This window comes from Pogoniulus pusillus, chromosome 31 (genome assembly GCF_015220805.1).
Source record: "Pogoniulus pusillus isolate bPogPus1 chromosome 31, bPogPus1.pri, whole genome shotgun sequence".
Classification (NCBI taxonomy): domain Eukaryota; kingdom Metazoa; phylum Chordata; class Aves; order Piciformes; family Lybiidae; genus Pogoniulus; species Pogoniulus pusillus.
The window spans coordinates 9,387,518-9,403,171 of NC_087294.1; the positions used below are offsets into that span (position 1 = coordinate 9,387,518).

At 41.2% G+C, this 15,654-nt stretch overlaps 1 protein-coding gene across 7 annotated transcripts in view; it reads left to right on the top strand.

Annotated features, from left to right (window-relative positions):
- AHI1 (Abelson helper integration site 1) overlaps positions 1-15,654 on the top strand; it is a 95,691-nt gene that overhangs the window by 43,651 nt on the left and 36,386 nt on the right. For 6 of the 7 annotated variants that reach the window (XM_064169297.1, XM_064169301.1, XM_064169298.1 and 3 more), the window contains exon 19: positions 177-285. In XM_064169297.1, coding sequence (XP_064025367.1) covers positions 177-285 — 109 coding nt within the window. Of the gene's footprint in view, positions 1-176; positions 286-3,349; positions 3,431-15,654 lie in introns of those variants that run through there. The other variant, XM_064169304.1, reaches the window with a different exon arrangement.

Sequence of the window (15,654 nt, forward strand, 5' to 3'; positions counted from 1 at the left end):
AAAATAACCCACCTTGTCACTGGAATTTTCTTTATCATCAACTTCAGTCTTGATTTTTTTTTCCCCTGGAATTAAGTAGTTATTTAAAGTAAGCAAATATTTCTCTTCTAGCTGTTGCATCAGTAAGTAACCCAGGAAATTACACTTCACTTTCTGATTTGTCTTTCCTATTACAGGCAAGCTCAAATCTCTTGCTTCCTGCACCATCATCACTGTCACCAGACTCCAAGCTAAGACTCTCAAGCACTCCTCTGAGTCCTCTGTATTCGTTCACTGATAAAAGTGGTAAGTGTCTTTTACTTCTTCACTCTAAGGAAAGAATGATGACTTCTAGGAAGGGGTGTGCTAGTTTGAAGCTGGCTAGAATGTTTTGGCAAGAAGAATTAGATTACAGGCTGTGAAAGGGAAACAATGGTGATGTCTGTTTCACTCATAGGCTTGCTGAGATGTATATGAACAGGAACACAAACATAGCCCAGAGAGTATCTCTGTTATCTTTGGGCTGAACTTCTCTCTCTAACCTAACCTGCCATCTTTGTGACTAATCCACCTACTTCTTAACCCCCCTGGCCCACCCTCCAATCTTCTTTGGACACAAGGCAATGTCTGGGGTAAGGTAGAGGGGTGGAAGAAGGTGGAAGGGTGGTTGGGAGCCCCTTCTGGGGACTCAGGTTCCTGGGAGGGCTGTTGTGTTTCTGTATTACCTTTAACTTGTCTATTTCTGTCTATAGCTGTATAGATTGTAAATGCCTGCTTGTAAATTGTGCTAAGCTGTAAATATAAAGCTTCATTCTAATTTCCAGGTTCAGCCAAGTCTAGTCTGGGTGATAAGAGTTGGGGGGGGCAGGTAACATAGATAAAGGTGTTGCTGGAAACTTCTTAAATAGCATGAACATAGGCATATGTTTTAGCTGTTCATGTGTGCTGCAATGTAATTCTTTCCAAGACTGAGTAATAGTACAAGCAAAGTATAGTAAAAATAAAGATCTTTCAATAGTCAGTGAAAGCAATGCGAAAGTGAAGTTTTTTAGAGGAAAAGGCACTAAAAATCCTAGTGGACCACAACTGTAAGAAAATCTTCTAAAATCTTAAATTCCTTCTCTATCATTTTGGGGGCCTCTAGATTGTTCTACTGTGATAGAGTTGTTTTCAACATAAGAAAGATTTACTCATTTGATCTTTCCTTATTGGTTTTAGAGTGTGAATCATAAAATGAGAGAATTGTCAGGGCTGGAAGGATCCTCAAGGACAATCCAGTTCCAAGCCTCTTGCTATGGGCAGGGACATCTCACACTAAATCAAGTTGCTCAGAGACCTTAAAAACTTCCAGAGATGAGGCTTCCACCACCTACCTGGGCAACGTGTTCCAATGTCTCACCACCCTTATGGTGGATAACTTCTTCCTAACATCCAATCTGAATCTACCCACTTCTACTTTTGCTCCATTCCCCTTAGTCTTATCACTACCAGGCATTCTAAAAGTCCCTCACCAGCTTTTCTAGGTCCTAACTCAGTTTCATTTTACTTTTGAAATAAAAACCTTGTGCTTAAACAGGTCTATTAATTCATGGATTTTGCTGGGAGTACAAAACCTTTATTTTTCTGTGCTGGCTTCATGCACCTGACATGTCTGCTTTTCTCTTCTTAGATTATTGGGACATTGCATTGTTAACAACTGCCTTGCAATACAGAGATCCTTCTTTTTTGTCCTGCACATGGTTGCATATCCCTGAGGGTCATGTTGACAGCTACTCAGTCTTCTCATTGTCATGCTTCCCTGTTAGCTTTTGCTGTGTATTTAGTAGACAGCAAAGTCCCCACAGGCAGCATGTGCATGGTCTGTTATCAATCTGCTTAACCATGTAACTGGTGTATGTGCATGCTGTATTAACTTGATAAGGTTGTGGCTGATGTCTTTTGATACAGTGTAGCATCCTGGATACATGCAGCACTTCTTTCTTTTAACAAGCCAATGTAATTATCCAGGTCTTCTGTATGGTAGGGAACAGTGGAAAAACAAGTTACTGACCTTTGTGATTTATGGGCAATAGCAATCATACTGCAGATCTCTCCTGACTTAGAAATCTTGTATCCAGATATATTTGCAGGAGTAGTATAGTGCTTGAGGTAAAACTACTGCTCACTCACTGCTATGCCCTTTGAACATGCCTGTTCATTTGAACAGGTGCTGTATATTCTCAAGCATATAGTATGTTTTGGCTTTTCCTAAGTGCATACATTGAGACCTCTATGGGCTTTTGTGAAACCCTAGTCCTTGTTCTGTTATTTAGCTTCCCTCATAGTAAGTGATCTTGTGGTTATTGAGGCAGGACTGCATTTGTCTCTAGCTGGTTCTGCCTTATTCATTATCAGCATGCTCAGGGTTATAGACCACTTAATCAGCCTGTCTAGCATCTACCTAAAAAAGCTGCCCCAAATGCATTCCAGAAGTCTGAATTGCTTGTAGCCTGTATTTTTGTCTCTGAAGCAGATATTGAGGTGGATAAAAACCTTTGTGAAAGTGAGTGCCTGTGACTGTGAGACTTCTTGCCCTATGTAAGAAAAGCTACATCCACTTCCTCTTCTTGATCAGGCAGTCTGTAGCAGATAGCTCCCACATATTTTATGCTTCTTTTCCAACTCTGACTCATGCCCTCTTGGCAAACCTGTCATCTGAGCCTGTAGCTCTCTGCATTTGAGCCATTGCTCCCTTCCTTATGCTACTCTTTGTTCTTGTCTTCCCTGACAGTCCTTTCTTAAGACCCTGTGTCCACAATCTCTCACAACACTGTCATCTAACAGCAAGAAACATAAATATATAAATATCTTATGTCAAGAAGAACACTGCCAAGTATGCTTCAAATCCATTTATTGTTCTAATAGAGCCCCATCTGCCCTAGCAATACTGTTTTGTGTAAGCAGTCTCCAGTTGCTTGGAAGCTACTTGTTTGTCCGTCCTGGACTATTTGACAGTGTGATAGCAAAAATGCCTCTTCTGATTTCACTCTTCCCTCTGTTCTATAATGTTTTAGAGACTTAAACTAAGCAGCACTTTCTGATTGCTTAATGCTAATGTAGGTCATTAGTATATTTTGTAAAGGTGACCTGTAATTTTTATGAATTGACACTGTACAGAGTGAAACAATCTGCGAGTGATTGGTTTTCTGCATGCTCAGATGCTGTAACTTTTCTTTGCAAACCAACATTGGATTCTTTCTTGTCTCCTTAGAGTGTTTTTTTAATCCCTGCTCTTGAGTTTTATAAGCAATGCTTAGATACCCTAACTTCTTTTGTTATCCCAACTTAATTTCTTCTAAATTAACTAATTCATTGTTGAATCGTAAAACAGCTTCAGCAGCTTTCTCAAGCATGAGATGTTCTTTGTGTGATGTGAGTGGAGACAAAATCTGATGTGGAAAGACACCTCTGGAAACCTTCCTCTAGCCCAGTCCTTCTGCTCAAAGCAAGTTTACCTAGAGCAGAGTGCTCAGGATCATGTTGAGTTGGACTTTGAATGTCTCTGAGGATAGAGACTCCACTTTGCCTCTGGACAACCTATTACAATGTTTGACAATTTCCACAGTAAAGGAGCTCTTCTTATACTCAAATGGTATTTTGTATATTTCAGTCTGGATTGGTGCATGGGATTATTCCTCCTCAATTGCAGGACTTTGTTGAGCTTCATAAGGTTTTTGCTGACCCATTTCTGAAGCCCATCAATGATGGTGACCCTCTGGTGTATCAGCCACTCCTCACGGTGTTTTATCATCTGCAGATTTGCTGAGGGTGTGCTCGGTCCCATGATTCAGGTGGGATCTCAGTATTGACTTCTAGAGATAGGTTTCCAGTTAGTTTCCATGTGCATGCCTACAACCCTGGGATCCTTGCAGCTCAGCCAGTTTTCAGTCTGCTGCACCATCTTAAACAGTCCATACTTCATCAGTTTGACTATGAGAATGTAATGGGAGACAGTGTTGAAAGTCTTGCTAAATTCAATGCTGCCGACAACTGCTGTTTGCCCATAAATGCTGTAGAGTGTTGTACAAGAAATGTATTTGGAGTTTTCTCCAGAGTATGGTTTGAATTACTAAAAAAAGCAAGTAATTTTGACAAATATCAATTCATGAAGCAAGTACCCACAGAGCAGATACAAGCTGTGGATGAGTTTGCTTCTTATGTGCTAGGTATAAAGCATTCCATTAGGTAGATTTCTTAACATTTAGTAACATGAATTGAAACAAAAAAGGCACAGAACTTGAGTTTTCCAACTCTTCCTGATAGCCTGCCACTGGAATTCTTCACTGAGACAGTAACTCATTCTGCTTTGAGAAGTTTTGTGTCTGCTTCAGTGAAGCTGCAGCTGTGCTGGTAGCTATTTCAGTTGTTTGAACAGTTTGTTAGATGTGTGTCATCCTCTAGGAGTTTTTTGTTCATAATTTATATTAACTAAGTCTTTTTCACTCTACTTCAACTTCTCCTTGTTGTAAAGCAGATTGCTGTATTCTTACTAGATTATTACAATTTAGGGAATCTGTTCCTAAAGGTATTTATGGTAATAAGATTTGTCTAAGGCCTGCCTTTGATAGTCAGAATTGAAGTTTTACCTTCCATGTCCTATATAGTTCTGTGTATGCTCCTGCTTCAGTGCTAATTTCATCATGTCCATTCTGTACTACTGCTATGCCACACTCCATTGTAGCATTAGTCAAGGCTTCATCTTAGACATCCCTGTCTTTTCCTTGGCATGTTCTCATATTTGTACCTTCTTCCAGGATAACCTGTTTCCTAGATGTTGGTGTGTTTGGTTTTGTTTTAACAAATAATGGAGTAGCAAAAGCTTCAGCTCTCAATTATCTATTCTCTGAGAGATGTTAAAATCCCCTCTGCTTTTGTTTGACATTCCTGCTTGAGACCCTGAGCATCTTTGGACAGTGAAATCACCTTCTAATGTTCCCAGAGTCTTTTGCAAAGCTGTGGCATGCCATGAAAGAAATGGTTCACAATTTTAGGCTTTATTCAACAGTGACTCTTAGGTAACTCCCACTGTGTTCAGGGCATGTTTGTAAAACAGAGTTTTGGGTTTCAAGCAATTGTAATCGGCAGTGACCCTAATTATCATCTATGTGGGAGATTGAAGTTTGACTATAAATATTGCACAGATCTTTTCACTGAAGCGTTGACTTCAGTAAAAGCAGTTAATTAAACTAGCTCTTAAAAATGAATTGCAGATGTGCTAGAAACATGATGGTTCTTGTATCTTTAAAACAATCTTGAAGACAAAAAACACAACACTTTGGCAGGGCTGAGAACAATTAGATTTTTTTTTTCCCCCTTAATAGAATTGATAGAGTTGTTTTCTACCTATCTAAAGTGAAAGCTTCAAAGAATTGTTTCTTTCTCTCTGAAGGTATTAACAAATCTGATTTTGCATTTAAGGCCTCTGTTATATTAGACTACTTAAAACATCTCTTTTTAAGTCTGAAGCAAACAGTTAAATGGGTTTCTACATGAAAGATATAAAGAAATATTCCTGCATCAACTAAATGCACTTTAAATACTGGTTTGGTTCTTTTCTAGAAACAGGAAAAAAGGAGATAAACCAAATAGGAAAATTCACCTTTTTACAGAGATGCTGTAGAGGCTTGTCCAAAGTTACATCCTCATATGTCTGTTGGTATCATTGATTACTCTTTGTTCAATATTTCATACTTTTCCCCCAACTCTGTAATGCCAATATTCAGTACTACCACAGTCCTGGAGGGCTTCAGTAGTTTTGTTCATTTGTTTTGAGGACATTTTTCTTGCTTCCACTCAAGGAAGAACGTGTTTAGAAAGCTAGTTCAGCATGGCCTTATTTATTTCACCTCTTACTAAGAAAATATTAGGGGAAGACTCATACAAACCATCATTGGAAATGTCTCAAAACATTTGAGAACAGAGAGTAACACAGAGTATATATTAATTAAGGTTGCCTGTATGTGTTGTATATAGAGTATAATATGAAATACAGTATTGTTAAGATATCTTTGGCTATCAGAGAATCACAGAACCTTTAGAGGTTAGAAGGGACCTCCAGAGATCGCTGAGTCTAACCTCCCCACCAAAAGCAGGATCCCCTATGGTAGTTCACGCAGGAATGCATCCAGGCAGGTTTTGAAAGGCTGCAGAAAAGGAGACTCCACAACTTCTCTGGGCAACCTGTTCCAGTGTTCTGTCACCTCCACTGCAAAGAAGTCTCTCCACATGTTGAGGTGAAACCTTCTCTGTTCCAGTTTGTAGCTGTTGCTCCTTGTCTTATTGCTGCACACCACTAGAAAGAGATTGGCCCCATCCACTTGACACCCACCCCTCAGATATTTGTATATGCTGATGAGATCTCCTCTCAGTCTTCTCCAGACTAAACAGCCCCAGGTTTCTGTGTCTCTTCCTAAGGGAGATACTCAAGTCCCCCAGTCATCTTTGTGGCAGTCTACTGGACTCTCTCCAGCAGGTCCCTCTCTCTCTTGAACTGGGGAGGCCAAAACTAGACACAGTATTCCAGGTGTGATCCCACCAGGGCAGATAGAGGGGGAGAAGAGCCTCCCTAGACCTGCTGGACTCACTTTTCCTGATGCACCCCAGGATGCCATTGGCTCTCTTGGCCACAAGAGCACATTGGTGGCATATGCAGAACTTGCATGCTGGACACACTTTTGTGGCTATGATGGATACAGGTTGGTGGCATTTTCAAACAGGAATGAAGGAACTCATTGACAGACAGAAGATGACTAAAAGAAAGCGTATGGCACAGCCAGCAGTATTGTCAGCTTTCTGAAACTACTCTGCTGAAGCTAGATAGTGCTGACCTTGGAGGACCACTTTGGTTTAGTGGAAGTGACAGCAGAAATTCCAGTTAGAGAAATCTGTTTGCTGGGATCCATTCCATGCACACAAATTAAATGACACCTAGATCAGTTGGAATACATAGTTCTGGGTTTGGTTTGCTTTTTTGTTTGGGCTTTGTGGTGTGGTTTTGAGTTGATTTTTTTGGCTTTGTTGGGGGTTTTCTAATCCTAACATATTACTGTAAACACTGTATTAATTTTAAAGTAGAAATTAAATCACTATGTGTTATTTTCTTTAAATAGCTTGAGAGTGTGTAAAAGACTTGTTGTGGAGAGTATAAATATAAGAAAAGAACTCTCCATATTGTCAAGAAAGACTCTGGATATATTTATTCCCTTTTCAGCTGTTATGTGTGTTGCCTCATTAGCTCACACAACAGCTTCATACAGATACACTGTGATGGGGAAGGCAATTAAGCCTGCAGGGCTGCACGGATCAGAGCTATGGAAATAATGTAGTAATTTGCCTTAATGTCTTAAGTCACTGAGATTTTTTTTTCCTTAGCCCCACATCTTCTTAGAAACAGGGTAGGAACATACTGTGGTGAAGAGTACCAGAAGCATACCTAAAAGTGGTTCAATGCCCACACCATTAGTTGAAAATTATTTAAGTCCAATGCAAGCTTCTAGGAGGAATAGGAGATGATTTCCTCTTTTGTATCAGAGTGCTCACAAAAGGGAAGTAATGCTTAATCATCTGTCAGTCTCTCAGTTTCATTAGCATCAGTGAATGTGCAGAGCTTTTTGAGAAGCCATTTAAAGGCCTGTGTAAAGGAATTTTCTTTTTTTATTACCCTGATGTCCTGATAGGTTCATCTTTTCCTATTTATCTTCACTACTACAGAGCGGATGTTGGACTGGATGATCCTGATGCTCCTTTCCAACCATAGCGATTCATAGTGATGAGATGTTGTGCTGAGGGATTTGGTTTAGTCAAGGACTTGTCAGTGTGAAACTAATGATTGGACTTGATGAGCTTGAAGGCCTTTTCCAATCTAAAATATTCTGTGCTTCTGTATGCAAGTTTCTCATTCAATGTGGCCTCAGTGTAATGAGGCAGTGCAGTGGGGGAGATCATAGAATCAGCCAGGTTGGAAGAGACCTCCAAGATCATCCAGTCCAACCTAGCACCCAGCCCTATCCAGTCAACTAGACCATGGCACCAAGTGCCTCATCCAGGCTTTGCTTCAACACCTGCAGGGATGGTGACTCCACCACCTCCCTGGGCAGCCCATTCCAATGCCAATCACTCTCTCTGCCAAAAAACTTCCTCCTAACATCCAGCCTAGACCTCCCCTGGCACAACTTGAGACTCTGTCCCCGTGTTCTATTGCTGGTTGCCTGGGAGAAGAGACCAACCCCACCTGGCTACAGCCTCCCTTCAGGTAGTTGTAGACAGACAATCTAGTTCTTCTGTTTTAAAGGCTGGTTATCCAGTACAAATGTAGACCCTTATTTGAAGGCAGAACTGAGTGTTTACATTAATGAAACTAATAGTAAAGTTATATTGTTTGTTTGTTTGAATTTGGAAACAAAAGGTGTATGAATAGATTCAGCTAACCACAGTGGTGCTGCAGCAGAACAGTAAAGCCACAGAGACAAAACCATTAGCATGAATGACAGTCTAGTTCTTCTGTTTTAAAGGTTGGTTATCCACTTTTCTCTATCAGATTGATAAGATGTTATAAATGTCAGAAGAGTTTGTATTTTCTAGTTAAACTTGCTTGAATTGTCTCTACCGAGATCAAAGCTACACATGTTCCTTTATTATGTGTTCTTTTTCATGTTTCTTCTAGCCATGTTAATTAAAATGGTTCACTAAAAATTACCCTAAATACAGAGCACAATAACAGCAATCTTTGAAGAGTCCAAAAACTTTATCAAAAGAACACCATTTATATTTACTTGAAATTGGTGTATGTTAGGTTAATTACTGCTGTGCCTTCGGGCTAAAGGAAGTACTCTCAGCCAAATTATACAAGGGTGTGGATTAAATGAAGCCTTACTCTCTGCTTGGCAGCAGTGGGTATAGATTGCAAAATCAGGGTGTGACGTAGCACTGTGGAAAGGCTCTTGCCAAAAGTGATTTGGCCTGAGTGTGCCCTTGCTTTCTCAATTATGTGGATCCTAAAACAACTAAATCTAATTAATTCCTAAGTAGGGAGGTCCTGTTAACTGTTTTCAGTCTGAGCTTCTCTGTACTACTAAATAGAGTTTGTCTGTAAGTTTTGAGCTGTTGAGCCATGAGGCAGCAAGTGTTGACAGAGTGTGTGCTTAAATGCAGTTCTAGCTGGTTTCAGAGGTGGAAACAGTTCTTCTGTTCAAAGGCTGTGCAGGAAAGTATCAATTCCCTGTCAGCAGAAAGTTCAGGTCAGCAAGGATGCTATCTGTACAGCAATGAGGCTGAGTGAGCAAGATGGGAAAATGGATCCCTCCTTACATGGCTTCAGTCCTTCTGGTCCTGTGGTTTCCAGTGGATCTGGGATAACTCTGCAGAAGAACCAGTAAGAGCCATGATGCACAGAGAAAGGCATCTCTGTCTTCCAGGAAGAGACCCTAGGTCCTTTGACTTCATTGCTGGGTTTGACAACTCTGTACTTCTAAGGCAGATTATCCATCCTATCTTGTGGTGTATGTACCTGCTTTTCCAAGTATTTTTAGAAGCCTTTGCTAATTTTGTAGCTAGATACCTTTTATTATCTGTGTGAAACTAATCTTTCACAAGTTCTTACACAACTGGTTTTACTCTTGCTGCTGAGGCACCGAGTTCAGCGAGAGCAAGCTTCCCTCCTGTGATTCATGCTGCTAATAGAACACCTTTTAAATCCACTTTGGGTATCTGTGGTTCATATTACACTCTGCAACAGACTGTAGTACAAGTGTAGCTTCATGCTGATCGTGTTGGTCTTACGGAAAGTGATGCTAAAGGGTGGTGGCTTGGGAAAGCACTAAGAAAGCAGAAGGCAGGTACAGAGAAGGGGTGTATAAATTACACGTTGCTGTTGTCATGCAACCTTGTGACCTGACATTATTTGCAGAGCTGGCCTGAAAGTGCTGCTTTGATACAGATGCAATGGGGGCTTCACTGGAGCCTGCCTTGCTCACTCTTCACTTGCTTTCTTGCTCACTGGAGGCTTTAAGGAATGGTGACTCATTGCTTATTGGCAATTAGTAGAATTACCTTAAAACTGTACTGGAAAATTGTATTTGGGTGGTTTTTCTCTACAACCTTATGGCACATTCCAGTAAAGGAACAGATTGCACAGGTTCCTTCCTCATCTTTTCCCCTCAGAATTAGGGCTTGGTTTCTTCAGTTTTTACTAACTTGGCCAGAGAAGAAAGATCTGAATGACACATAGGCAAATTCAGAAGAACTCTTTATAAAAGAGGCTCCAGCCTTGCTCTGGTGTGCCTGACAAGTCTTCCTGCAGAAGGCTCTGGTTCAGACCTAATAACAGTATTTGAAACTGTTTCTCATCTGGAGATTGATCCCAGCATGTTGCATCTCCATATGCTTCTGGATAGCTCCTTTTGCTATTCCATCTTTTTATTTTAAACAGAGGGACAGTGTTTCCCTTTCAGCTGTGACTGCTAGCTTCTGCTGCCTCATTCATTGTTCTTTTTGTTCCAGTTTAGCTGAAGGGTGGTTGTGGTGGCATATGTTGGGACCTGACTGGTCAAAGGGAGCAGACTGCTGCAGATGGTATACCAAAGAGTAAATGATAGAAAATTAAACCTTATTTAATAGTATGCAGTGATCAGGTTTAATATGATCAATTGAAAAGTAGCACAAAATATTTGGAGAATTCTTTCCCCAAACTTCTGGTGGTCACTCTCAACCAGCAGAGCTTAAGAAGTCCAGCTCTGGAACCTCTGTTACAAGAGGGATATGGATATGCTGGAACATGTCCAGAGAAGGGCCATAAAGATGATTGGAGGACTGGAACACCTCTCCTTTGATGAGGGAGTGAGGGAATTGGGGCTGTTCAGTCTGGAGAGGAGAAGGCTCTGAGGTGACCTTGTGGCCTTCCAGTATCTGAATGGAGCCTACAAGAAAGCTGGGGAGGGACATCTTAGCATGTCAAGTAGTGATGGGACTAGGGGAATGGAACAAAGCTGGAAATGGGTAGATTCAGACTGGATGTTAGGAAGAAGTTCTTCGGCATGAGGATGGTGAGACACTGGAACAAGTTGCCCAAGGAGGTGGTTGAAGCCCCATCCCTGAAGGTGTTTAAGGCCAGTCTGGATGAGGCTCTGGGCAGCCTGCTCTAATGTGAGATGTCCCTGCCCATGGCAGGGGGGTTGGAACTAGATGATCCTTGTGGTCCCTTCCAACCTTGACTGATTCTATGATTCTCCTCGCTTCTTGTTGTTTCCTATGATTCACTTTGTAAGATGTTGTATTTCTTACTCTTTTCACCAGGGTGATGAATAGATTCTTCCTACTCCTTGCATTTTTAATATGTTCATTTAGGGATACCCACATTTAAACAGAGTTCACCTCTTGCAAAAGGAAAAAAAGGATAGTCTTGTCCTTGAAGGGTTTTTGGGAGGGAGGAGGTAATCAGTGAAGTCTGTTAACTCCTCTGCTTGTTCAGGGAAATCTCTTGTAACTGACCCCTTGATAAATTCTGTATGGCACATGTTGCTAGTTGAAGAATGTCACTTATGAGTCACATACAAGACAACACTGAGTTGGCATTTCACAGAATGCAAGAGGTTGGAAGGGACCCCCAGAGATCACTGAGTCCATCCTCCCTGCCAAAAGCAGGATCACCCAGGGTAGTCTGCATAGGAATGCATCCAGTCCTCGGACGACTCCAAGTCACACTCCTGGAATTTTTAGTTTTATAAATATATTCAGGACTTGTGTTTTGTGCTGTGTGATGATTAATTGGTGATAACTTTTCACCTTTTGTGTCCAGCAGTTCAATTTAATGTGTTCATCTCAGTTATATTTGCTTCAGAGGGGTGATCTCATTGCTGTCTACAACTACCTGAAGGGAGGCTGTGGCCAGGTGGGAGTTGGTCTCTTCTCTCAGGCAATCAGCAACAGAACAAGGGGACACAGTCTCAAGTTGTGCAGGGGAGGTCTAGGCTGGATGTTAGGAGGAAGTTGTTGGCAGAGAGAGTGATTGGCATTGGAATGGGCTGCCCAGGGAGGTGGTGGAGTCACTGTCCCTGGAGGTCTTCAAGAAGAGACTGGATGAGGCACTTGGTGCCATGGTCTAGTTGATTGGATAGGGCTGGGGGATAGGTTGGACTGGATGATCCTGGAGGTCTCTTCCAACCTGGTGGATTCTATGGTTCTATGATTCTACTGCTGTATAAAAAGCAGGAAAGATAATGTTATTTGGGCTATCTGGAGTGCTTAACATGTATCTATAACATGTTACCTTGTGTGTACCTTGATAACAGCACTTTATTAGAAAGTTGTTTTCTCCTTGTGCACGTAAAGCAGTTTCACCTATTGAAACTGCAAGAAAATTCTTAATTCAAATTACAAATCAGCTTTTCTTAAGCAAAACAACCAATTTTCAGGGTAAGTTCCAGGAATCTCAGGGAAAACAAGGTGTGTCCAGCATTATCTCTACCACCAGTTAGTGAGTTAAGAATTTGGCACGTGCAAAAGTGAAAAGCAAAACATCTAGGAAGATGTAACAACTTGATGCTTTTATGTGAGCAGGGCAATTAAAGGCATGTGCTTTGAGAGTTCCAGCTTCTGGACTTTTACCAGGCAGTTTTTCTCTGCTTTATACAGTTGCTTGGTCTTTTTGAAGGAACAAATATTTGTGTGAGCAATGAAGTTCATCTTTCACGATGCATAATGTATAGAAATGGGTTGCTTTTGTAATGAGCTACGGAGAAGAATTTCCTGTCCTTGGACATTCAGACCTCAATAATCCTCTTTTTGTTACTGAGGAGTATGAAAGCATACTAGTTGATGCTTTCATGTGGATTTGGGGTTGTTGGGAAAGCATTATGAGCAGAGTCGATAGTGAATTTAGCTGCTGGTGTTAGTCGAACCCAAGAGAATGGTGATGCAAGTAAGCTTTTGTGTTAAAATGCTGCAGTTTGGCACTGCCTTTGTGACAAAAGCTCTGATTATGTTAAACACTGAATCCAACTGCATTTCATCGTACTGTAGAAAATACTTAGTCAAATGGTATTTCTGTATTCATTCCTATTTTCCTTTTTGTTGGTATGTTTTACATCTCTGCATATTTTTGCTGTGCAAGTATTCTTGTTTGTAAAGTTCCCTGGACAGGACAGTAACTGCTACTTACTGGCTTGATGCTGAGATTCTGTTAGGTCTTACTTTCTTGTAATACCAGTTGCAGTGATTTGGTTTGCTGATTGAACCTTGGAGATAAGTCTGTTCTCTCCAGGATATCAGGAGTCCTGGAAATGTGATCTTAGCCCAAAGCTAGGCACAATCTTCTTTTGTGAACCTGCCTATCTTGGTTTTCTGTCTTCTACCTCTCTTCAGATCTACTACCACTTTGTAGACAAAAGAGGTTGTTGCCTCTTAATGATGCTCTTTGCAAATGGTTCTCTTTCCATGCTTATTTTTTTGCATATCCTCCACCCAAGACCCAAGGAAAAGATCTATCTACAATAGATTGCTTTTCTGCTCTTTGCCAAGTGATAATTCAAGCTTTCTGCCAGTCTCCTGGACTAGAACACAACCCTTTATGACCAAGTCACCATTTTACTCTCTCCAAAGTAGTGTAACATTTAATATCCATGCATTTGTGTAGCCAGCATAACTTCTACTACAGCTTTTGCATGGTGGGTGAAGACTGAGTATAACAATACTGGTAGCTTCTGAAAAAGCATTCCACCAATCCATGCCATAAAAAGTAGCAGCAGGTTGCTGTTGCTTTCTGCAGACTTTCTCTGGGCCTTGTAAGAGAAGGAAAGTGAAAAATCAGCATTATTGAACTTTGTGCCCACTGGTTCTGCAGTGTGTTGCTTTAATGTTGGACCTAACTTTTCTCAGTGGTTCCCAGTGACAGGACAAGGGGCAGTGGGTGGAAGTTCCATGGAAACACAAGGAAGAATTTCTTCACTGTGAAGGTGACAGAAGACTGGAACAGGCTGCCCGAGGAGGGGTTGTGGACTCTCCCTCTCTGGATGCATTGCAGTTTGATCTGCTCTAGGTGGTTCTGCTCAGGCAGGAGGGTTGGCCTAGATGACCTTAGGAGGTTGCTTCCAGTCCCTAAGATAGTGTGATTCTGTGTGACTCCTTGGTGTATTTTCCTCTGTAATGGGCAATACCAATATTAATTTCAAGCACTTTGTCAATATAGTGTTTACAAACAAAGTGCATTCAGATTTTCTTGCCTAAGGTGCCACAGAGAATTATTTTATTCACATACATATGCAGTTGGAAACTAATTAGAAGATGCTTACTTACTGATAATTGCACTAATCACAGGATGGTCTGGGTTGGAAGGGACCTCCAAAAGTCATCTACTTCAAGCCCCTTTGCAGTTTGCAGGGGCATCCTCAACTAGATCAAGTTGCCCAGAGCCCTGTTGAGCTTCACCTTGAATATCTGCAGGGATGGGCCCCCAACCACCTCCCTAGGCAACCTTTGCCAGTGTCCCTCATAGTAAAGAACCTGTTCCTAACATCCAGTGTAAATCTGCTCTTCTCTACTTTGAGGCCATTGCCTTTGTCCTATCACTACAGGCCTTTGCAAAAGTCTCTCTCCATCCTTCTTGTAGGCCCCCTTCAGGTACTGGAAGGCTGCTGTATTAGGTCTCCTTGAAGCCTCCTGTTTCCCAGACTCAACAACCCCTACTGCCTCAGCCTGTATTTGTAGTAGAGGTGCTCTAACACCCTGATCATTTTTGTGACCCTGCTCTGGACCAGCTCCATCAGGTCCATGTTTTTCCTGTGTTGAGGGCTCCAGACCCAGATGCAGTAATCACTGAAATGTATCACAACTAACAGTAGTTTGCTCATAAAGTGTCTGAAAACTTGAAAGTATGCATGCACTAAAACTCATGTGGTAGATTGGTCTCACCACACACACACATGCTCCTGAAATATCTACCCAATCTGGTTTCTAAACTATAAAATGGGAAATAAGATTGTCTTTTAAAGACATAGCTGCCTACTTTAAAAATACAGTAAGAAGTGTATGTTCTATGAAGGTTTTTTCCCTTACTCCCTTGATTCTAGACTGTAGTGAAACCTTTATGTGCAGTCTCTAGATTTAGTGGCTGCCAACAGTCCTGCACTTCTCAGGTTTAGTAATGTATGAATTGTTTGGCAATATCTTAGCATTTTCTGGCAATGTTTTCCAAATTTAGTGTTCAGTGCTGGCTAAAAATGCTCATTTAATGGGCAAGGTAGACAAGGTACTAACTAGTGGCTATTTGGGCCATGATTAAGATCTGAAATACTGAGCTGAATTTTTGCCAGTGTATTTCATAAGCTGTTGCTGATATTTTCCTTGAATGCAAACATTAGGAAAATGCCATATACATATTTCAAGCATTTACAAGGTTGTTGTTTTATTTTAATTGTTTTGGTTGGTTGGTTTTTTGTCCAAGACTTGATTTTTATAGTGTGAAGTTCCTAGGTAATACAGAAACTCAGCAGTTTAGAGAGTAACTGGTATATGGATGAGAAGCTCGACATGAGCCAGCAGTGTGCACTTGCAGCCTGGAGGCCAACCAGATCCTGGGCTGCATCAGGGGAAGTGTGGCCAGCAGGTCAAGAGAGGTGATTCTCCCCCTCTACTCTGCTCTGCTGA